The sequence below is a fragment of the Misgurnus anguillicaudatus genome, chromosome 12, assembly GCF_027580225.2.
Source record: "Misgurnus anguillicaudatus chromosome 12, ASM2758022v2, whole genome shotgun sequence".
Lineage (NCBI taxonomy): Eukaryota > Metazoa > Chordata > Actinopteri > Cypriniformes > Cobitidae > Misgurnus > Misgurnus anguillicaudatus.
The window spans coordinates 29,499,916-29,524,311 of NC_073348.2; the positions used below are offsets into that span (position 1 = coordinate 29,499,916).

Consider the following 24,396-nt stretch of genomic DNA (forward strand, 5'->3'; position numbering starts at 1 on the left):
TAATGATTATAGTAAGTTCAGACCTTAATCTATGTGCAAAAAAGTTGGCTTCAATGGCTTTAAAAAAATGATGCTAGACACCTTCCAAGTCCGAATGCATTAGGGTGGTCCTTATTGATGGGTCATTGCTTTTTTAAATGTTCAACTCTCACCCACTAAATGTGTTAGGCTATCAATAAAAACACACTGCAAAATTTTGAATTGTTTCTACAATATCTAGAGGTTGCTCAAAGCCTTTGAATATTTCCGAAATCACATATTTTTTGCAAAAACTGTACTGTGCTGTTTCTTGCTTTGAAAGACATATCACAACTAAAACAGGTGTTTTTATTGCATGGAGCATGCAAAGAAGTCCATTGCTGCCATAAGAATATATTATTAAATAACTATACATGCTAGCACAAAGTATCACATAATACGCAAATATGTTAAACTTCAAAGGTCTTTAGCAACCTTTAAATATTAATTAATATTGAAAAAAATTGCCCATTTTTTTATTTATTTATTCAAACATATTAGTGGGGTGAGAGCATGAACTTTTAAAAGTTACCACCCTAGAATGCATGTATCAGATTTATTTCCACATAACTGAGGCAGAAAAATAAAAATTGGACTTCAAAACTGCTTTTAAAACTACCAGCCCGCTAAAACTTGCCAACAAACCGCAAAAAATGCATAGGAAGCTTTTTTTTTGTTAAAAACAGTGTTGCAAAAACACCCTCTGAAAATTATTTTGTACAACCATTGCTTAAATCAGTGGTTCCCAAACTTTTTCGGCATGTGGACCTCTTGTGTGCGGTGCATCCCTTCTTAGTTCTTAAAAACTTTAAATGTATGGGTTTCTAAAATTTAAAACCTGATTTAAACAAAACGCACCTTAAAGAGAACATATCATAAAAACAGACTTTTTAAGTGCCATGTTTAAGTGCTATAACTGGGTCCCCATGCTTCTATTAACCTAGAAAATTTGAAAAAGAACAAACCAGTAACTTAGTTTTGGTAAACCATTCTCTGCAAGCATGTAAAAAAATAGGTAATTGAAATGTGGCTCCCCTTGTGATTTCAGAAGGGGATAATACTGTCTTTTAATCTGAACTATCCAACCACAACACTGCCATTTAGTTCACAGATCAGCTCATTTGCATTTAAAAGGACACCCAACAATGCCACACTTTTGCCCACATCGACAAAGTGACAATTTTAACATGCTATAATAAATAATCCATGTAGACTTTTGAGCTAGAACTTCACATACGTACTCTGGAGACAACAAAGGTATATTTGATGTCTTAAAAAGACGTTTTTCCCATTTTAATTCTAATTAAACCTAAAAATATGAAAAATGTATGTATTTTATAAAATGTCATAAAACTGGGTGCCCCTGGCACCATCTGAGAACCACTGGCTACTTTAATTGATCCTATGAGAGAAGATATTTTTATTATAATATGGCAGATTCACTTTAAGGTTTTTTTAAACATCAATGTAAAAAAAAATTATTAATAATTTAAGACTCATCAGATCTTCCAGACTGCAGTGTTGATGTGTGTGACTGCTGAACCTTGCTCTGGATGGCTTGCGTGGTGACCGTCGACGGGCCAAGGCTTGCATCCGTGAGTGGCGGCTGGTGGTGCAGGGGAGCAGCCGTACCTATCACGCACAGCTTCTGCTTCAATGGCAACACGTGTATCCCTCCCTTCACACAAACACACACACATGCAGAGTTACTCAAAGTAGGTTCCTGTTTGGCTTAACAAGGGTAGTGACTGTTCCCCATCCATGCTCGTGTCATCTATATTCATGCCCATGACGGCTGGAACTCGCAATGGGAAAATCACATACGCAGTGTTTCCACGGGTCTTATCTCGCTAATGTGCCACCACAAGGGCTGCTTTAAGATTCAGTCCGGCCTCGGAGGCGTTTCTAGGGAATTTTGCCTGATAATATCTATTATATAAACACTTCTGAGATGTTATTAGGTCATATATTTATTGTTAATCAAAAATGAATGATGCCAACTTTGACTGGAGGTGGGTGAATAGGTGGGTCACACAGCTAATACACTGCTAGTATTGTTTATTTCTAAAGAATAATAACATCTGTTGCCGTGTTCCACTGGAGGCGATTATATTATGTAAACAAATGTACTATGGCACGCTCACAGTTTTTTTAGATATAAAGTAGCTTAGCCATTGCTTGCCATTTATACACGGTAAATGAGCTGTAATTGCTTGCCTTTAGCTCATCTACAGGTACTTGCAAGAAACATCCAGTTTAATTGCTTTGCTCAAGGGTACAAAGATGAAAGGCATACAAACCTTTACATTAAACACCATTCATTGTAATTTAAATATTGTATAGTCCTGTATTTGGGGCCTTGACTGCTTACCATAAAATCATATTCACTACTGCTGAGTATTTCACTGTGGTCTTGTGAGGTGTCAGGGGTCTCATCTCGTTCCTCTTGAGCCCCTTCAGACTCCTTTAAGGGCCGAATAGAACACGGAGGTCTGTCAGCCGACTCTAAGCACAGGAGTTATGTGTGACTAATGAGGTAGCAGATGGCCAAAATTAGAGACAGTTCACCCAAAATTGTTGTTTATAGCACAATATCCGAGCTGCTCACTTTAATTCAATAAAAGTGTACATGAATCAGTGCTAGAAGTCACAGTTTTTCTTTAAACTACTGCTGTTGATAGAGAGTGAGTAAACAATGACAAACTTTTTATTTGTTGGCAAACTATTCATTATTAATAACAATGCAAGGTGGATATAAGAAATGTATCCAGGTAGACTCAAAGGCCATTTAGTTTAAAGTGAAGTCTTGAGAGGAAATGAAAACAGTGATCAGTAATGCGCTGTGGCTATAATGACAAGATTTCCTCTACTCTGGGAGGCATTAGGTGGGACTGAACAGTGCCAATAGCAGCATTCACAAAGCTATAAAAACCAGCCGGTGAGAAAATATGCTAGGCTGACACAAGAAAACACCAGGCTGTGAGAATTAAGACCATTACATCAGGCTTATATTGCTACATGTGGACGACACTCAGATTTGTCAAGCACTTAAATTCATATCAATGTAGCTACTTGTAAAAAAAAACATTTAAAGGGATACTACACCCAAAAATAAAAATTCATAATTTACCCTTATGCTGTTTTAAACCTGTATAAATGTATTGTTTTTCTGAACACAAAAGAAGATATTTGTAATAAAGCAAAAGCAGGAGCAACATTGACTTTTATAGTAGAAGTCAGGGATGCATAACGTTTAATCGCGATTAATCTATAACAGAATAAAAGTTTTTGTTTACATGATATATCATAACTGTGTGTGTATAATAACTTTGTATAGATAAATGCATACACATTCATGTATATATTTAAGAAATGTTTATATGTGTATATACATTTATGTTTAATTTATATTATATTAGGGCTGGGCAAAAAAATCTATTTTGTGATTAATCGTTTTTTCAAACGTGGTCGATTCAAAATCGATTCTCAAAAGGCCACGAATCGATTTTCTTTTTTTAATAAAATAACCTGATCCTGTTTGATCTCAGAATGCGACCATTCTGACTTTTTTCAGCATACATTTTGTATTGTATTTAACATAATTGTATGCATTTGAAAATTAGAGATGGGTTCTGTTTTAATGTACCCAAGTGTACCTAAAATAAAAGAGTTTAATATACAGGTTTGTGGCTTAATTTATTTTTATTAATTACCCACATGTAAACTTATGTTCACTGTTTTTTATAAATATAGTATTTGTATTAAATCTATATTCATTGAGTTGAATCGAGAATCGAGCAAAAAAATCGATCCGAGAATCGGAATCGAAAGGAGAATCGTTTTAATACCTTGTGAATCGAAATCGAAGCGATCTGGAAAATCTGAATCGATACCCAGCCCTTTATTATATATAAATAAAAATACTTATATAAATATTTTTTCTTAAAATTATACATGGATGTGTGCATATATATATACATACATACATATATATACATACATACATATATATACATACATACATATATATACATATATATATATACATATATATATATACATACATATATATATACATATATATATATATATATATTTATATATACATACATATATATACATATATATATATATATATATATATATATATATATACATATATATATACATATATATATACATATATATATACATATATATATATATATATATATATATATATATATATATATATATATATATATATATATATATATATATATATATATATATATATATATATATATATATATATATATATATATATATGAATTGTTACATACAGTTCAGACACATATATGATGTAAACAAAAACTTTTATTTTGCTATAGATTAATCGCGATTAATTGTTATGCATCCCTAGTTACAAACATTTCTCAAAACATCTTCCTTTATTTATACAGGTTTGAAACAACTTGAGGGTGAGGAAATATTTTTGGGTGAACCCTTTAACCAATGGCATTATATAAATAAATAAATAAATATATATATGTATATATATATATATATATATATATATATATATATATATATATATATATATATATATATATATATATATATATATATATATATTTATATTTATTTATTATTTTAATATTTAATAATATAATATTTAGCATTTTGATTTGGCATATAAACAGCTATAAAACCTTGTATTAAGATCATAACTAAAGCTTATTAATTTGCTCTTATTGTTTGCAAACAGTGTCTGTGCTGTTTCAGTATGTCTACTGTAAGGGCGCCATCTATTGATTAAAAAAAGTCAATGTTTAAAAATAAGAAATTATAAAAGCACAATAATAAACACCATGTGATCAATAGAAATACAAAATGACACATTCTTGAACTAAATCATGATTATTATTATTATTATTATATGTATTGAATAAGTGACCAGTAAATGTTGGCAGTACCTGGTGATGTCTCCCCAATTATCTGCATTATGCTCTCGCTCACACTGGGTATATCAGGGGATCCAATCGAAGCAGTTGGTGCATGAAATGCTTTCATGAGGCTGACAAAAACAACAGACGACTTAAAAGCTTTGGGCCTGAAATAGAGATCAACGCTTCAGTTTCAAACTCTTACCTGTTTTGGGGATCACCTGGAGTGGCGCTTAAAAGCTTATCTACATGTTCTAAGTTTTCCATTTCTAATTTCCAGACATTGGATTCCAACTCCGAAATCTTCTTAAAATACACATCAACCTAGCACAATAAATGACATTATATTATCTCTCAAACACCCAAATCAAACATGTGTAAAGGATTGTGTCCTCATCATTGGCAGCACCTCTTGCTTTAACCTGTCATTTTCTTTGAGCTCCATTTCATTGCGTCTGCCGACGTTTTCTTTTACTTTCTGAAACATAATGACAAATGTATCATCATAACAAACAGCATGTGATATGTAGGTCTTCAATCCAAGCCATACATACCTTCAAAGACTGCTGTTTTATCTCTTCAGACTGCTGTGCTGTCTTTCTGTCAATATCTTCAATAGCCAAGGCGTGAGATCTCTGATAATATTCTGAAATAGACACCATTATTCACTTGTGTGCATAATGTGTGTACACAGTTATAAATATACACATAATAAAATACAAGTGTTACTTGTAATAATAATATATCCTATAATGTAAAATGGTTTCTTTTAAGTTGCTTAGGATAAAGGTGTCTCCTTAATGAATAATTCAAGTCAAGTATAATATAATAAGCTAAAGTTATTCTTTGATTGTACAGAACTTTATGCTTTGTAAATAAAGTGAACTGAAATATTTATTTTAAGCACTTCTTTTTAAAGGTGCAGTATGTAATTTTTAGAAGGATCTCTTGACAGAAATGCAAAATAATATACAAAACTATTATCATAAAATTATCAGGGGTGTATAAAGAGCTTTCATAATGAACCATTATGTATTTATTGCCTTAGAATGAGACGTTTTATCTACATACACAGAGGGTCCCCTTACATGGAAGCCGCCATTTTGTGCAGCCATGTTTCTACAGAGACCCTTAACAGACAAACTTTTTTACTAAGTTGTCTCCAACGATGACAAGTTTGTCCGGTGGCAGCTGCCGTAGCTTCTCTATGTGTTTCAAAAGCAAGAGGTGAGCAGTGGACTGAGCCGTTGGTTGCAATTCACAACCTCACCACTAGATGCCGCTAAAATGTACACACTGCACCTTTAAATGCTTATATGGTATTTACTGAATAATAAGTTATTGATGTGGTCAGCTGATTTTATGCTAATTAAAACTGTGATTTTACCTAAAAATACATTTTATGATAATTCAGACACACACCTGACATTTCCTGGAATATCCTTTGTGAATCAGCAATATCCTTTTCCAGTTTTTCAATCTTTTGTTGGTTTTCCAACATGCCTTCACTCTTATACAGTAGCCATGGCTCCTTCTCTGCCTGCAGCACCTCCTCCTGCACCTGCAGCCTTGCAAGCTTACAATGCAGTTCTTGACCACACAAAAATATGAACACATCCCTGTCACACAATGCTTAAAATACTCACAAAAAAAAGGAACAATAAAAGTTTACATACAGTACTGTGTTTATGGATGATTATGAGAGATGCTATAGGGGCGAGTTGTCACAATTGAACCCTAATGAATACTACTATCAAGTTTAGTACCTTCCAGTTCCTCTTCGTGGTTGTGTTTGAGCATAATGTTTTCCTTGACAGTGTGCTCCACCTGCTCCTTACTCCACTGCTCCTTTTGATCCAGGATTTTCTCCTTCTCCCTTATCTGTTTACGTAATTCACACATGTGACCAGACTGCTCCTCTTTTAGCTGCTCCAGCTGTAAATGAATGCATTTGATTTTATGATAGGGAGTTTATCATGACGAGTTCAAATAAAGCATAATAAATAAAGTTTGGCTGATTAAGTTAACTATATTAGATGAACAAGTGCTCAGTTATACCCGCTTTATCAGGTTTTTCTTCTTGTCTTCTTGCTGACATATTTCTTGTTTATAATCTTCCATCTCTTTCCTTAATATCTGTATTCTATTGGACATAAAATATGACATATCATGATATAAACTAAATAATACAAAGTGATGGATACTTATGCCACGCGCTTACTGGAATTGTAAGATAGACGATCTTTCGCCCATTTTCATTGGTCACGAAGTTATGACCTCATATAATCCTTAAGATGGAAACAAACAAAACAACTATATTTTTAAGTTATCCAGCGGACTGTTTAGTACGTATGAAAGCAGTCAAACAGACTCACCTGATCACTGCGAGCCTTTCTTATAATAATCCTTGTTTATACGCTGTTATGGAAACTAGCTTTAAACTCGGTCACCAGGGGGCGATATTGATCCCGATATTACACTGACAACACCTAAGCGCGTCCCCATGAAATCAAAATTTCTTCTGGCTTAGTGTAATATCTATAAACAGGGGTGCAGATAAAACTTCGGGCCTGGTTTTCAAAGGAGCACCTGGATGTTGCTTGGTACTCCCAAGTAGCACAGACTGCCATCATCACTAATCTCCCGACTACTCGATCGCCATATTTCTTTGGTTTAAGCATGGTAGACGATGATGTAAATTAACTATGCCTGGTTATTGCTTTTAACTCATAACCTATATAAATAACTAATAGCCTAACTTGTATAAATTTCAAATATTGTTAAAGAAAAGTAAATCGTCAGTAATAAAAAAGTATAAAATTATAAACCATACGAATTAAATGAACTGTTCATGTTTTCAAGTTGGTTTTCATTCATTACAAAAACTGAATAATGTAATCAGATAATACTTATTAATGTTACAAAAGTTATTCAATCAATTCAAGAAAATTATGATTTTCTTTGTCTGTGGTTTGATTAACATTAAAAACCGCATCAGGTTTATAAAGTCAAAAATCAAAATGATGATGGGTTATGGTAAAGTGTACTGTCACTTTAAGTATCCAATTGTTGCACACGCATTTCTTAACTGCTTATATTCATTAGATGTGTAAAAAGACTGTGTACTACTATAATCACATTTTGAGATAAGCTATTGTGTTAAAATATCCACTCAAGTGAAAGAAAACATAAACTCAGTTGGCTTTTGGACTGGCATGATCTGAAGCCTTGAGATGCGGATCGGGTTCGCGCGTGTATACCCAACTACGCATGTCCTGTCACGGCTTCCCTTTCAGTGGAAATCACGTCAACGCATTGAACTGCATTTTTAAGTACTTCGGTGGGTATTTAAAATGACAATCTTAATGGGCTTTTCCTGAAGGAAATGCCAGTGCTTGAACTGTTTTAGGAAAATACCAGTGAAATAAAAAATCCAGATAAAGATATGAGGGAAAAAAAGCGCCCATAAATGGGTGCCAATTTCACAGAGAGCAGTGTTCTAATAAAAGAGAGACTAATCAATATTCAAATCGCCATAACAAAGAAATGACCAATCACGGAACATTATGCAAATATATTGTTAAATATTACTGTAATACAGCCAATCCGAAAAACACAAAACCACATAATTACACGTTCGGCGTAACATCACACGTCACAAATTTACGGCGTACTACCTGAACTTAAGGGCAATCAGACGAAAACAATTAACACATTAACGTTACAAAGAAAGTTTGTAGACGGTGACTTTATAAGTGATATTTAATTTATGTCACGACTCATACGTGTCTTATTAAATAATTGCACGGTATGTAATGTAATTTTGTAATCATGTATGATGCAGTTTAATGGATTTAAACGGCGTGACTACGCCCACAGGGGCTGTGTGTAAATACCTAGTCAATCTCGTAGTCCTACCTCCACAGCATCGTTTCTCATAGTTCATGATTCACCAGAATCTCGTCAGTTGTTTTTTCCCTCACTGTCTGCTTGCCGAGACACAACCTATAGTGCTAACGGGGCACGTGTCTCTGTGGAGTGAAGGGGGATACATGACACACCCACACGCGCCTTTAAAACCGGAGTCCAATGGATTGTTACTCTTCTCTAGTGTTTCAGATATTAAAACTGGACATCAAAGTTGTTTAATAACTCTCTTAACTCTTCAGGAAGGCTGAACCAAGCAAGATCGAGGTAAACAATTTACTCTCAAATTTTACATTGTTTTCTTACTGCTACTGTGAAACGTTTAAGTCATTTTTACAACAACTGTGTTGAGTTTTGCGTGCTGTGACAAGACTGCTGGGGTCTGTTTCGACAAGCACAAGTAACATTTATTTTTACCCTGTATGCTGTTTAATGTCTAAAGTTTTTTTTCTCTTCTTTTTTTGTCGTTTCCTGTTTTCCTGTAAAGCTATTAAGGCAAGAATGCAGTGTTTATTTACATGCAGATCAAACAGTGATTAGCTACACGAGCACTTCAACTAGCTCTTTATGCTCATTTTTGTTTGAAGGCAATTCATTTTATTTTCTTATGGGAAAATTAAAAAAAATCAATATTGAAATTTGGATAGCAAATAGTTTAAAAAACAAACAAACAAACAGTAAATGAACAAAGCAACAATATATATAATACATCTCATTGTGACTCAGAAAACAGATGGTTAATGTTGTGGGAAGTACAATAACACTGATTAAAACACTTGAAACAGCAACACAGCCAAACCAGGTGGTGACACTTTATAGCTGTATGTTTACGGTACATCCAGCTGTTAACGTGAATTGGATTGGTGTGCATTTATTAGTCAGACTCAGAGCTCAACAATAAGCTTACATGGAAATGTAACCGGCCTCATTGGGCCAGTCATTTTGACAAACATCTCACATTTGTAAACATTACATATTGAACATTGTTAACAATGTTTACAATGTAACTATGTTTTATATGTATGTGTGTGTGTCTTGTTTTATATTAAATCAGTAATGTTTTTTTTTAATGATTTATGGAGGTGTTAGACATCTTCTGCTGAACATTCATGGTTGTTGTCTTAACTTGCCCTACAGAACCAATAGACACATAACAGCTGTGTTGAGCTGTATTAAGATGTAGTGTGTAAAGGAAAAAAAAAATTAGGGATGTTTTGTAGAGTAGAGAGATAAGATGCCTGCTTATTTTATTTATGCAATTATTTGTAGGCCTGCCTACGTGTGTAATTCAAAATAGGCGTATCATTATAGTTTCACAAAAAAAAAAAAACATGTTAACTGAAAAATCAGTTTGACAGTGTATGTTTTCTTGACTAGTTATCAGTTGATCTGATCTTATTTTATTTTAAAACAGAGGAAACATCATATGCCGAATTTTGATAAAACAAATGATGAGTATCTCTAGAGACGGACATGACTCATTTTAGAAAATCAACAGGTTTTTCCAAAATAGGAAAGATACCGGCAAACCTCCTATTTTACTGGAATGTTCTGTATCAGGGCCGTATCTAGCAACCCAGATGTGTCCCTGCAAGAAATTGATAGTCTGCAGGAACTTGTTGCTGTTTATTATTTTGCCTTTAAATGTGACCTGACTGCAGTCAGTTATGTAGGATACATTTATCTGACGTAGAAACAGAAATCTGATTGTTAAATTTGATTATAGACAGTTATGTACAGTCTATGCTGGGTTATTTAAGTCCAGCATTGGGTCAAAAAGGTACGAACCCATTTGTAATTTAACATATGGTGGGTTTGTCCCTTTTCAACGCTGGGCTAAAAATAAACCAGCATTGTAGAATGTATAGTACCAAATATGTATAGAATATATAAATAGACCATCTCCTTTACTTATGAGACAAATGTCTCTAAAAAGGCCATTCGGATTATTCCGGACGTTTCTGGGTATTCCGGACGTTTCGGGGTATTCCGGACGTTTCGGGGTATTTCGGACGTTTCGGGGTATTCCATTCCGGACGATTCGGGGTACTCCATTCCGGACGTTTCGGGGTATTCCATTCCGGACGTTTCGGGGTATTCCATTCCGGACGTTTCGGAGTATTCCATTCCGGACGTTTCGGAGTATTCCGGACATGTCAGAGTAGACCTTTCAGAGTATTCCGGACCTTTCAGAGTATTCCGGACCTTTCAGAGTAGACATTTCAGAGTATTCCGGACGTGTCAGAGTATTCCGGACGTGTCAGAGTATTCCGGACGTGTCAGAGTATTCCGGACGTGTCAGAGTATTCCGGACGTGTCAGAGTATTCCGGACGTTTTGACATTTCAAATTATGATTATTTTTATATAGACCGTTTCATCAGGCGCACGTGCAATGACGCGATAAGCGTGTGGTCCGTCTGACTAGTTGCTGACACTGAACTCTTAAACAAATACCTCGTCGAAAATAACAAATGTTTTGGGTTGTAATCTGTGTGTTGTTTATTTTGATTGTTATATAAGTAAACTGTTATTTATTCTTCGCAGAGTTTACCAGAAGTTACTTGATGACCACGAAAGCCGCGTGTTTATGTTGTTACTGCTGCAACCGTCTATATTTTTAATAAGATAATTTTTCATGCCTTTATTCTCATTTGCTCTCTTGTGTCTCAGGGGTAAACTGTTTTTCAAAAAAGAAAAATACAGATGGTTAAAATTGATGCCATTTGTATGCCGCCACTTAATCTCAGTAATGTGTAATTTGATTTTGAAATAAAAAGAGTCTTTTACTGTCGTCTCTGTTCCACTGGTTCAATAGCACATGATTTGGTACACACATCTTCCCAAAGTCACCTGATAATGCTATGTCACATGTTGGGCTGATAATGCATGGAACATCGTTGGTATGGGAATAGGTAGTGTTCTTTTATATGTGTAGAGAAGCATGAATGATCTTTAAAGACTTTGTTTTGGAATTCATTGGGAACATTTAGGACCATGTGATGTGTTAATGGTCAGAAGAATTTACAGGGAAAACATACAGCAGTTGTTCATAAGCCAAATTCTTACTGTTCACTGTGCATGTTTTTGGTTGTTGTAATTAGACGATTCTTCTGTCGTGTGCAGGTGCTACTGGTCGTCTGCGATGTAGTTCATGGCGGGATGAGCATCAGTGATTCAGCTGGCATCATCTTAAAAAAAATAAGGATAGTGATGCTGTTGACACTTTCAGCAAACCAGTCAGATCTAAACTGATCTGAGATCTGTTAGCACCACTTGCCCTAAAGTCACTCAACATGATTGACCTGAGCTATCTGACAGAAGAAGAGAAGGGGATGGTATTGGCGGTGCTGAACAGAGACGCAAAGCTGAAGAACTTGGAAGAACAAAGAATCAAGTGAGTGTAAAAAGACGTTACTTTGTGCAAATTATAGCAGTTAAATTGGGAACAAGTTAGATTATTTTCTCCCAACCCTTAAAATATTCTCACAGTTAAACTGTCCACAGTAATTGGTTTGTGGTTTGAAGAATGTCTGGAATTTGTTCACATGAATGTCACTACTAAAGCTTAAGACACTAATCTCACGGTCAAGGATTCAGGGATTGAATGTGATTAAGTTGTTCACCCATACTTCATACAGAATCTGACAATCATAATTATACATCTATAGGCCCGATTTCGCAGTCCCAGACTAAAATGAATGTTTGACCTGTCTCAACTAAAAACAACATGCCCTGACATATATCAGTGCCATTGTTAGTCCTCAAGATGCACACCATTAAAGTCATATTCATAAATGTTACACATACTTCACGTACTACATACTTCATACACCATACATCACTGGACACACTGGAGATTTAATTTGTGTTTCTTATGACCTCATAAACCGTACGAATTATAAAGTTAAGGTTTATAAATAAATACAAAAAAGCAATAAAAATGTTGATTGATGAAATGCTCAAAGTGTAAAGAGATGTTATTAAATTTATATCTTTGAAGGAGCTAAAATATAAGAATTTTATTAAAAAATATATATTTTCAATTCTTCCAATTTGTGCTTTTCATTCAAATAGAATATAGTATGAGTATTGTCCAAACATTTTATTGTTTGTATAGTAGGCTATATACAATTTTAATTGTTTTCCCCTCAAGCGGCTTCGTAAGACAGAGAAAGATGGCAGCAGGCTGAAGTATCTGACTGGGGAGTGGTTTTACGAGACAAAATATCACAGACACAGAGACAGGGTCCATGTCTCCGACATCATCAGAGCATCAATGGGGCAAAGAAAACCCTACACAATATGTGAGTGCTGACAGCAGATGAACTGATCCGCCTTTAAATTGATTTCAGATAAGACGGACGCTGTTCACACATCTCAATTTTGTTGTTTTCTTCTTTCTTATTTGTGACCCTGGACCACAAAACCAGTTGTAGCCGTAGCAAAAGCCAAAAATTCATTGTATGGGTCAAAATATTGACTTTTCTTTTCATCATTAGGATATTATCTAAAGATCATGTTCCATGAAAAACCATTAGAAAGTTTCCTACCGTAAATAAATTAAAAGTTGGTGCTAAGGACTTAATTTGGACAACTTTAAAGGCGATTGTTTTTTTCAATATTTAGATTTTTTTTGCATCCTCAGATTCCAGATTTTCAACTAATTATATCTTGGCCAAATATGGTCTTATCCTAACAAACCATACATTAATGAAAAGCTATTTATTTGTCTTTTAGATGATGTATACATGTCAAATTCAAAACAATCATCCTCATGATTGGTTTTGCGATCCATGGTCACATTTCTACACTGTTGATGTTATATGAATTAATAATTCAATTATATTACTTGCTCCCGTAGCTCAATTTTCGAACATTGCATTAGCACAGGGGCTCAGGAAGCATGCATACTGATAAAGTGTATTATGAATGCACTGTAAGTCACTTTGGATGAAAGCATCTACCGGATACATAAATGTAAATTTGGGTCCATTAGACGTTTGAAGAAGTGTATATCTTAACAAAAGGTCTACTATTGCAGCTGAACTTTCTAACAGATGGGACGAGAAACCCAGTTTAGTGAACAGTGAGAGGAGAGATGTTTTCATTCCTCCAGAACTCATGGGGCTCATTGAAGATCCATCCACACAGTCCCGAAATGACAGGTGAGTGTTAGCTCATAATGACAGTAGGGATTAAAACATTCTAGTTAAACATTTCATTTAAATCAAATGTGGCATGACCTCTTGTATTTAAATGAAATGTGGCATGACACATGCTTGAATATCAGTGTTTGTCATAATCTCGATAATAAACCTGGTGAAGGCAGTGTGATTAAACCACTTTAAGAAACTAAGTGTGTTGGTTTTGGTAACTGTTTAAAAAAAGTTGCATAAATAGGTGTGCTTTATTAAAGTTATGCAAGATAAAAATAATTGCTTATGTAAAAAACAATAATAAACCTTTAAATAATAAATTAAATAATAAATAAAGCTTTTAACCTTTCTTTTCCTGTTATCAGTATCATGCACATGCTGCTATTGTGCTTGATTAAAGGATTTGACAAAGCCTGTGTGTTTAAAGCAAACAAACACTGCATCCGCCCATTAGCATGGGTAGGGTGATGGTGTTGTCATCAACAGCCAAATGTGTACATACCACCTTAAAAAAATCATATCACAGCTAATAAAGAACAACAGCAAGGGAAATAGACTCCAAGTCATTCACACACTTTTTGAAGATGTTTATGAATTTGACAGAGTGGGATGAACTTCTGATTTCTGAATCATTACATAATTGCATAAAATAAATCAAAACTATTTTTATAGACTAACATCACCTTCATACAGGGTTGATGATCAGAAATTTCCAGAAGCCCAGCAGGAAAGGCAAAGATCTCAAATCAAGGTGCACTACAAAAATCTTTTGTGGAGTATTTTTGTTTTTCAGATGCAGTGTGAAATTGATTTTATTTATGGTTTCCTATATAGCCCAGACAGAATCCCTTCAATATCATGCGCTATGCAGACAGGCATATCAATGGAGTGAAGGAGGCTGAGCAGGCACCAACTGAGGGTGAGAATATATTCACTATCAAACCACCCTTAAAAATGTTTCAATCTTGTAATTCTCCACATATATTGTATTTTTAACGGAGATGATGTTCTGAAGAGGAAACTGGTAGAACGTATTTCTTGCAAGCACAGTAAGTTTGTTGATCTCCATTGAAAATAGCATGTGTGCCTCTTCTGGGTTGTGCAATGGGTGTAATAACCATCTGCATGCATAACTGTTAAAAATGCATATAGTCACTGCTCTAAACATATTTTAAGAACACACATAGTGATGTATACCTTGTAAAGCACTTTGCATAAAATGCGTATATGTGGAAAAAGTGGCCTTCTTGGAAACTGCCTTGTCAGAAAGTTACTGCAGACTTTATTGTAGTGGTATGAGAAGCAGGGAACTTCAAACTTTAAGGAGATTATATGGAAAGGTATGTTGCTTCTGGAGTAGCTAATCTGCCATGCATGACCAGTCTCTACCCCATACATAGATACATATGGTAGATTTTTTATTATTCAATTTTATGAATGTTGTCAAGTTAGTTGGAGTGGGCGATGCAAGTATAATGTAAATAGTCTAGTGAAAATGTGCAGTTTTAAGTGTGATTTTTCTGCTGTTGATGTCTAAAAAATTAGTTTTTATTTAAATTGACCCAAAACTAGTTATGTTACAGTAGGTGTTATCACAATATTCACATTTTTAAGTTGCCTGAAAGTTTCCTTTATGCACAGTGTACAGTAGACACAGTAACTGGCTGCAGATGTGATGTAAATGTTTGGTTTATTTGCTAAACACCCGACTTCATACTGCTAACCTATTCTTCATTTGCTTGCTAGCTTTTAACCAATGCATTTCACTTCATTGCTTTACAATTAAATAAATCCTCAATTAACAGATACCACACTATAATTCTAGTAACAGGACTGTTAATTGAGCCGAAAATTGAATTCATTGTAAATATGAATTACGAATTTTTCCATGTCTGCATGATTGTTGTGCTACTTCATTATCCAGCTGTTTTGTTATTTTCCAGAACCTCTTCTTGCAGCCAAGAGCTCCACACCCTATAATGCTATTCAAAACACAGACAACACTGAAACCCATGTATGCACTCAATGCACGGTGCCAAAAAATAGACTTCTGTTGAATTCCGGCACAGACTCTCATTTGGACACCACCGACGGTGACCCCAGTGTTATACAGGGTGCAAGCCCTGCACACAGAGGTATCTTTAAGGCACACGACTGCTTCAGCTGTAGCTCTACTGGCTCCATTCTTGACCCAAGCATCTGCCCGATCAGTCTTGAGATACCCATCAGCCCTCCACTTTCCCCCTGCACGATGCAGTCTGTCTCTGAATGGTTAGACAGGAAGCAGGTCCACGTTTCCCCCATCGTTCGGCCAATAGAGAGCGAGAAAGGAGAACACAGCGTGCTGGATGAAGACTGGAGTCCACTGGTTGATGAGGATAAGGAGCCGGATAAAAGCGATACCATGAAAAATGGTAACACAGATGCAGGGAGCAGTTCACTGAGGCATATGCTTGTTCACTTACACATAACAGCCTAGAGTCTCTAGTTTATCAAAAACTTCCCCATTTGATTGGCATGTCCATATAATCAAAGTTAAAATGTTTCTTAATGAGTCAATTAGTCAATAAATGATCAACTTTGTAGATATCCTCCACTTATTAAAACACACAACTTGGCACTGAGTTAACAATGTAACCTATCTGTGTCTTTGAGGAGCTTTCATCTTATACTCTTATACTAACTGCATGCTTGCCTCATACATACAGCTTGTGGTTTCTATTGAATGCCTTTGTATGTACAGTATGTTGATAATCTGCAAATAAGCACTGCAAGAAAATTACTACTATGAGCTTTAACTACAATTTAAATGTGCATTATCATTATGTTTACAGGAATGGTGGTTAGTCTTAATTTAATATCGTACAGTTTCTAAAAGTCTTAAAGTATTTAATGTCTCTTGCAGATAATCATGAGCTTTATGCCGAGCCTCAGTCCACACAGGTGTCCAACTTCAACTCCACTGCTGAAGTAACAGGTAAGGCCATTCAATTGGACACAAAGTGCCATACTCGTAAAGTAACAGAGGAAGAACGGTTTGGGCAAGGTTCCCAGGATGCAGCGTTGACAGAACTTAAGTCACCAGTCGAGAGTGAGAAGAACCAAGAGGAACCAAATGATCATGGAACCTTAGATGTGAAGTTAGACTATTTGTCACCTCCAGTTGTACAGCCAAAGACCAAGCCATCACCAAAACCTCGCAGGGGGCTTTTTGCATTGTTTTCGAGAGCAGAAGAAAAAGACAAGAGTCTTGAAGTTTTAGTACTTGATGAAGAAGTGACAAGTCAAGATAAAGAACGTTCAGAGTGTCAAACAACTTGTACCTTGAGAACCGAGGCAGATGACAATGTAGATCTGCAGGAAGAGAGCAAGATGACAGAAATTTTGCAGGTTCCTTCCAAGGCAGTGGATGGAAACAAAAAGGGCAGTGCTGTTTGTGAATATGATTCTCAGAACCTTGGCCTAGGTGAAGTATCACCAGGTAGACTTGCCAACCTCAAGTCATTCTGGGAAAGGGGAAATGAAGGACCAAAAATACTAAGCGTCAAAAAAAGAGATGTGATACCAGAAAGTGAGACATCACTGCTTAATGAAAATTACAATTTGGATTTAAGATTTAATCTATCAGGATCCAAACCCAGTGATCCAATCCCAAACCCAGTACATGCTAGTGAATATCCAGTTGACATAGAATCTACAACTGGTATGATGTATGACTTATCCTCAAATGAAGATGCAAAACTTTCTGATTTGGATGGCAGTAAGATTTCAGCATGCCCAAATAATAAGCAACAATCTGACTTGGTGAAAACTAATGTCAAGCTGCTTTCACCCAACAGTGTTAAGTCGGGCAGTGATATGCAGGAAGAGGTTCTCGCCGAGTCTCTCTCCAGGGAAATATCTGACCTAAAGGAAGAAATCTCCACCTTCCAAATATCCCTCAGTCCACAGAAAAATAAAATCTCAATTAATGATCTCAAGTCATTCTGGGAGGAAGAAAAAAGTGGCCTTGAAGTAAATGTGGGCTCACCAACATGTGCGTCCAATACTAAAGAGTCCTCTCGAGAGTCATCTCCACAATGTTCCTCAATAGAACTTTCCAAATCTCCGCCTGATGTCACGTCAGACAGCCCAGATTTAAGTTCCTTAGACAGAATGAGTTTGTCTTTAAACAAAGATGTTGATTTGCTTGTGACACAAGAGGAGATTGATACGATTGAGAAAAAACACAGTCCAAGCAGAGTGCCAGAACAAGACCATCAAGACTTCACAGGTAGAGTACCTTACACCTCCCAGAACACTTCTAATTTCAAACCACAGTCAATTTCAAAGAAACACTTGAAGCTAAGTCTTCCATCCTCTCTCAGAAGTCTCTCTGCAAAAGGTCAAAATGATATCCAACTGGCCACTGACATTTATCAGTCCAAAGATCAAGGTCAGACCAGAGCTCCCTGCCCATTACGACAATTTAAAGTACCTTCCAGAGACTCTTATCCAAACAAAGAGACCAGAAAGGATGGCTCGCCCTTAAGAACCTTTGTGATAGATATCAATCCAGCTGACAACAGTCCATGCGCTGTAAAGGGCAAACCAGTTCAAACCCATAAGGAGATCCCCTCAAATTCATTGCATTTAATTGAGAAAATGGGTAAAGCTAATTGGCCTAAGGGAAACTCCATGTCCCCTCCCCAAGCCATCTGTGAAGTGCTTACCATCCCGCTAGACAGTGGTCCACTTCACTCCTCGGCTGTTTGGTCACAGGGTTCATCCTTAGGGCAGCTTGAACAGAGGAAGACCTTGGAGGAAGATATTGATTTAGGACCCATCATGTCCAGTGAACGAAAGCTGTCAACAGATTCTCATTTAAATGCTCGTCAGGTCAGGTCTTACATTTCACTGAGTTTACAGCATTACTTGAGTCTATCCAAGCAGACTGTCTTAAATGAAAGGGAAAGTCTGGAGGTTCAGGCAGGTGAGGCTTTTAAAGACAGAGTAAGCAATGAGAGGTCCTCTTCTCGACACTCCCAGTCTGATTCTGAGGAGATCACCTTTGACTCCTCTGGGAGCTCCACACCTGAAGCCTGGTCCTTCTCACGTTCAGCCTGTGAGCTTACATCTCTGTTTTGGTCCAGTCTAGATTCAGTAGAAAATATGTTGATTAGTTCTTTGATTTTTGTGGAAGCAGGGTTTATGACCTGAAACAACTCTTTATTGACCAAATAATAAACTTGCTTAAACCTTTTTAACACAACAAAATTGCACATTATGTACAGACTTGTATTCTGTACAGTGTGTTGCTTCACTCTTGGCATTTTTCCACAGCTCTGTACAGCTCACTTTTGGTGGGGTTTCCACGGTGAACAGTACCTAATACCTGGTTTTAAGTAAGCCTTACTAATACTAAAATGTGACGTGTAAACACTGCAAAGCACCGATTGGTCAGAGAGAATCATTACTATGGGCTTCATTATTAAACGCAAGATTAGCTTACCCTCGTGCGCCATAGAGAAAACCAAGTTATGTCATCATCTGCGCTTTTTAACAGTGATAAACACCCACATGCCGAGAATCAAGATCACCATTCCATATACAGTATGCTCCAAAGTAAACAACGTGAGTTATCGTCTCCCAACGTAAATCTATTTTCTTGGACTACAACAAACACATGGATTGTAGGCAACAGTTTACTTCCTGGGCCTGTTGATGTAGACAAGACCGACATTATCATAATTCCTCCCGCTTTGGACTCAGCCTGTAAGTTAACTCCTGTTAAGGCCGTTTCACACGGTACGTGGCAAAATCGCCACGCGGCTTCAGCTTTTCTCTTGTATTGGAAGCGTTTTGTGCAGCATTTAGTGCAAATATGTTTATCTTCAGCGGTGCCCACCATGAAGTGCCATGTCCGGAGAAGGGACAGGATTTTGGGTGCACGAGCAAGGCGTGTGGACCAACTCCGCTTCACCTCTGTAATCGCCCCATTTTGCCGCTTTCCGCAAGTCTCTAATTGAAAAAGAACCAAACGCTCGCTGTTGCCGTGTACCGTGTGAAACGGCCTTTAGCATTGCATCCAGAGCGAATCTTTCAAACATGGTAAGGAGCGTCACATTTCCGGCTGACTTCAGAGGTATTCAGGCCAATCACAAAGTCGGGTTAGCTGGCCAATCAGGGCTTTTGAGATTGATGAGTTTTGTACAGAATTAATGCGTTTGAGCAAGACAGGATATCTCAGGTTACAAAAATTTGTGGTATGTAGAAAATAATGTGTTTGTTGAACCATAAACCATGCAAACACATTGTATTTTACCACAAAATAAAAAATTTTAAACAATGAAATAGGTGCACTTTAAGCCCTGCCTCTACATATATATTCAAATTCTCTCACAAATGCAATGAATAGTCTTATTTAATAATCAGAACAGTTTTATATAAAATAGTAAACCTTTTCGCAATTGTAAGAATCCATGGTAAGTTTGCTTTTGTAATGCGATATGCAAGGAAGAATTGTTTACACTAAAAAATGCTGAGTTGTTTAACCCATGGTTGGGTCAAATATAGACAAGCCTAACCACTGGGGAAATTATTAGTTCATTTTAACACAACGCTTGGGTTTGTCCATGGGTTGAAACAACCCAGCATTTTTTTGAAGTGCAACTTTTTGACATTAACCAAATCAGCTTGCAACCATTTAAGATCTAAAAACGAATTAATTTTTGCTTGTAGTAAAACAATATCTAATGCAATAAATCTTTTTGCTTTTTCAGTTTGCTTTAGCGTTTTATCAGTGTTTCCAATAAGATTCGAATGATTATTTGTATAGAATATATAAAAAGACTTCTGCTTTAGTAGGATTTGCACATACGTGGTGATTCTAATCTGATATGTAGCCTACTGTAACAGGTGACAGTGCTGAACACAGCCCAGTCCAAGCTGCTCTGGAACGAGCCAGTGCTCGACCCATTTCTATATCCAAGAGTCTGGAGGACCTCCCATCCACTCCTTCATGTAAGTTTCCTCTTTTCTGCACTGTGTTTAGCTGAAGTATATTTCAGCCTTTGGGGACTTGCAGGCCTTTTTAAACATGTATCTGTCCTTTAGAAGGGACAGCCTCTTTCGCCCTCTGCTGGACAGGAGAGGACGCATCTTTGTAATCAAACAATCGTTTGCACAAACTTATTGTATGCAGTACTGCAATGTACTTTATTGCATGCACTACTTACTGTTTATTTATTTAATAACACTTAGCCATCTACATCAAAAAGGGAGATTGACCCAGGAGTGATGCTGGTCTGGACGATGGACAATCGGAGGCTTTATATATATAATGAAAGTCATCTCAAGTTCTGTCCATTAAATCATTTTGTTTCTGATGTCTTCCTTCAGTATGACTTTATAAACTAACGCTATTAAGTTGGAAGGTACAGTTATATAATGCACTCTACCCATGCATTATTACATCAAAAGCAGATGCCCCTGACATTAAATCAGCAGTGTGATGACATTTGCCATTCTATTTCATAATTGACCCTTCATCTTTCATGTATATTTTACTCTCTGAGATGGATAAGGGAATGCATTAAAAAACACATGAATGTTTGATGAGAGCATGGATTAATGCCAATGATTAAAGGCTGTTTGCATCCTGTACCACCTGAATCGTACATCTAAGGGTGTGGTAGATATGAAATGACTTGTCGTATTTAGATTTGTTGAGAAGTGTTGAATGTTTTTCAGCATCTACAGTCGCTTCCAACACCAGCACATCTTTCTCAGACCCCGAGCAGATGAAGATGATAAGCCTGTCTGTCCCTACATTCATAAACCAAGAGGTAACACTCACCGAAAAATCAATTCACCAGCTTTGGCATATAAGTACACCAAATGCTAATTCTTTAGACTTATAAACATTGTTATCGACAGCTTCAATACATTAACACTCCTCTATATGAACTTTAAAATGTCATTGTATTACAAATATATACACCCATGGTTGGATCAAATTTTGACATTTTCTAGGTTAATTTAAACCTAGGTTTGTACATATTTTACCCAACCATGGGTTGAAACAACCCAGCATGTACATTATCACAGCCTGTATTGATTAACTAAGCTCAACACCATAATTCACGCCTCTGTTAACCATCTTCAATTGTTTGTGCATATAAAAAATAGATGGATTACAGAAACAGTGACTGTGCATCAGTGAGCAGTCTCCAATTTGACAGACAGAGAGCATGCAACGCTTCTCCTGCCTTTAATATTTGCTCTGAAGGGACCTCCATGTCTTCTGTATGTGACCCCCTGTCTTGTACACAACCCTAATTATGCTAAATAATGACCTGCTCTAATATTACACAGTAGCACTAGCATTTTAACACATTCATTGATTTTCATGTGGATCCACTGGAACTTTTATTAATAACATCCTATTTAAAATAGGTATAGATATATAGTGTGTCTTTGTTTCTGTGTGTGGTATGTATAGGTCACTGGCAGTGTAACGAGTATCAACAGTGGGGAATTTGGTAATGTGCCAGTCAAAGGGACAATCCAGTTCGCAATTAACTATTTGGAAAAACTTGAAGATTTCCACATCTTCGTAGTGAAGTGCAAAGATCTCGCCGTGGCTGATCCTAAGAGGAACCGTTCTGACCCGTAAGTGTAGTAGCGGGTATAAGAAATCGGATAAGTATTTTCACTTTGCTTATCATCTGGGAATGTAATATTCTGCCTTGTTTATTTGAAATGTAGGTATGTTAAATGTTACTTACTACCTGATAAAGCAAAATTTGGAAAGAGAAAAACATGCGTAAGGAAGAAAACTCTGGATCCAACGTACAACGAAATTCTACGGGTATGAGATTTATAAATGTTCTCATGTTGTCTGTGGTGTTTGTAAAACTTAAACTCGATGACTAAAAATGTAAGTTTGTCTATCCAGTTCAAAATTCCAATGGAGACGTTGAAAACTCAAAAATTGAATGTCTCCGTGTGGCACAATGACACATTTGGCCATAACAGCTGTCTTGGAGAGGTCGAGATTGATCTGGCCGAATGGGACTTCAGTGCAACACAGATGAATGAATACCTGCTTAAAGGAAGGGTAAGATACGTCTTTAGGATCCACTATTTATATAGTGGTTTCTGTTACATCACAATATATAGGACTGCCATTTAAGTATTACTTATTTTTACCAGGTTCAGGTTCCCCGCAGCCCAAAACATTCTGCCTGTAGTGAAGAAATGATAGCAGAGATGAGACTCGCTCTACGTTTTCTCCAACAGACTTCTCACAGTAAGCTACTGAAACGTAGCCAAATAACATTTATGATGCTGATCTTTATTATTATTATTAATAACTTTATAATATATCTTCACTAGGCATTAATTCTGATGTTGCCTTGCAGGTCACAAGACCAAGGCGAATGGTGAGGTGCAAATCTTGGTGAAAGAATGCAAGAATCTGCCTATTTCCAGAGGTGTTTCCATGAACCCTTTTGTTAAATGGTATTAATCAATATTTCATCTCATACATTTGTATGCATGCTTTAAACTTTGCATATTGTAGACTTTACATTGTTGGATACATAAGTGGGAATGTGTGTGTAAATATATGTTTAAATTCTACCTTTCAGCACAGTCCTCCCAGATACTAGCCGGAAAAGCAGACAGAAAACAAGAGTAGTAAAGAGGTCATCCAACCCAGAGTTTAACCACACCCTGGTGTATGAAGGCTTCAGGCCAGAGGACCTGAAAGAGGCGTGCGTAGAGCTTACTGTGTGGGATCATGAAAGACTTCACAGCCACTTCATCGGAGGTATCAGGCTCGGTCCTGGAACAGGTAAATAAGGCAACAGACAACAATAAATGTCCAATCATGAATTTAGATAATGCACATGTGATGCATGTTAAAAACTGTACTGGTATTGTCTCCCAGGTAAAAGTTATGGTGCTGAAGTGGATTGGATGGACTCTAACAGTGCTGAGGCAGCCCTGTGGGAGAAAATGATGCAGAGTCACAATGAATGGGTGGAGGGTGTATTACCTTTGAGGATGCTGCTCATGGCTAAGAAAAGTGCATCAACATAAGGACACGAAAATAAGGATGGACTGAAGAGAATGCAGAAATTTAAATTAACAAACTGGATCATTCTTTATTTGTGTTTGATTGATATATTTAATTTGGTGAGTCATAGACAGTAAATACGAGGAAAACATAAAAAATATCGTGTTTTCAAAACTCCAAAAAATATTAATATGTTCAAGTGGAAACTTGCCTGCCTTAATAATACACTACAAAAATACACTGCATTAATACACTACAATTATAATAAAAATAAATTTTAAACTGTACAACTGTTCCTATTTTTGA

The 24,396-nt window shown here is 36.3% G+C and overlaps 2 protein-coding genes across 20 annotated transcripts; one reads left to right on the forward strand and one right to left on the reverse strand.

Annotated features, from left to right (window-relative positions):
• Positions 1–1,442: 1,442 nt before the first annotated feature.
• Positions 1,443–8,987, reverse strand: ccdc83 (coiled-coil domain containing 83). 8 transcript variants are annotated; one of them, XM_055208351.2, is made up of 11 exons: positions 8,862–8,972; positions 7,165–7,231; positions 7,002–7,086; positions 6,710–6,878; positions 6,366–6,533; positions 5,498–5,589; positions 5,353–5,421; positions 5,149–5,267; positions 4,974–5,074; positions 2,390–2,523; positions 1,443–1,696 (listed from the first exon to the last, which is right to left on the reverse strand). In XM_055208351.2, exons 2-11 carry the CDS (start codon positions 7,200–7,202, stop codon positions 1,508–1,510), a joined length of 1,164 nt encoding a protein of 387 aa, XP_055064326.2. In that variant the 5' UTR covers positions 7,203–7,231; positions 8,862–8,972; the 3' UTR covers positions 1,443–1,507. The 8 variants fall into 8 exon arrangements, with proteins under 8 accessions (XP_055064326.2, XP_055064325.2, XP_055064327.2 ...); XM_055208350.2 differs by having other exon boundaries at positions 8,840–8,969; XM_055208352.2 differs by lacking the exon at positions 8,862–8,972 and adding an exon at positions 7,319–7,504.
• A 10-nt stretch (positions 8,988–8,997) lies between these two features.
• sytl2a (synaptotagmin-like 2a) lies at positions 8,998–24,383 on the forward strand. Of its 12 annotated transcripts, none has more exons than XM_073874315.1 (19): positions 8,998–9,137; positions 11,995–12,261; positions 13,020–13,175; positions 13,913–14,036; positions 14,700–14,778; positions 14,862–14,946; positions 15,029–15,076; positions 15,971–16,441; positions 16,933–18,300; positions 20,925–21,029; positions 21,759–21,853; positions 22,197–22,313; positions 22,510–22,679; positions 22,776–22,878; positions 22,966–23,127; positions 23,223–23,319; positions 23,432–23,531; positions 23,660–23,865; positions 23,962–24,383. In XM_073874315.1, the coding sequence occupies exons 2-19, from the start codon at positions 12,165–12,167 to the stop codon at positions 24,111–24,113; spliced, it is 3,735 nt and encodes a 1,244-aa protein (XP_073730416.1). In that variant the 5' UTR covers positions 8,998–9,137; positions 11,995–12,164; the 3' UTR covers positions 24,114–24,383. The 12 variants fall into 12 exon arrangements, with proteins under 12 accessions (XP_073730416.1, XP_073730418.1, XP_073730424.1 ...); XM_073874317.1 differs by having other exon boundaries at positions 14,721–14,778; positions 23,962–24,382; XM_073874323.1 differs by having other exon boundaries at positions 16,933–17,004; positions 23,962–24,380.
• The last annotated feature ends 13 nt before the right edge of the window (positions 24,384–24,396 follow it).

What these genes read in the sequence shown, in the direction of transcription:
- ccdc83 (XM_055208351.2), bottom strand. Translation starts at nt 7,202, where the DNA reads ATGAAAATGGGCGAAAGATCGTCTATCTTACAATTCCA. An exon ending in TCGTCTATCTTACAATTCCA is followed by an intron (nt 7,087 to 7,164) that starts GTAAGCGCGTGG and finishes TATGTCCAATAG; the next exon opens with AATACAGATATTAAGGAAAG. An exon ending in AGAAAAACCTGATAAAGCGG is followed by an intron (nt 6,879 to 7,001) that starts GTATAACTGAGC and finishes ATTCATTTACAG; the next exon opens with CTGGAGCAGCTAAAAGAGGA.
- sytl2a (XM_073874315.1), top strand. Translation starts at nt 12,165, where the DNA reads ATGATTGACCTGAGCTATCTGACAGAAGAAGAGAAGGGGATGGTATTG. An exon ending in TGAGCAGGCACCAACTGAGG is followed by an intron (nt 14,947 to 15,028) that starts GTGAGAATATAT and finishes TTTTTAACGGAG; the next exon opens with ATGATGTTCTGAAGAGGAAA. An exon ending in CCTCCCATCCACTCCTTCAT is followed by an intron (nt 21,030 to 21,758) that starts GTAAGTTTCCTC and finishes AATGTTTTTCAG; the next exon opens with CATCTACAGTCGCTTCCAAC.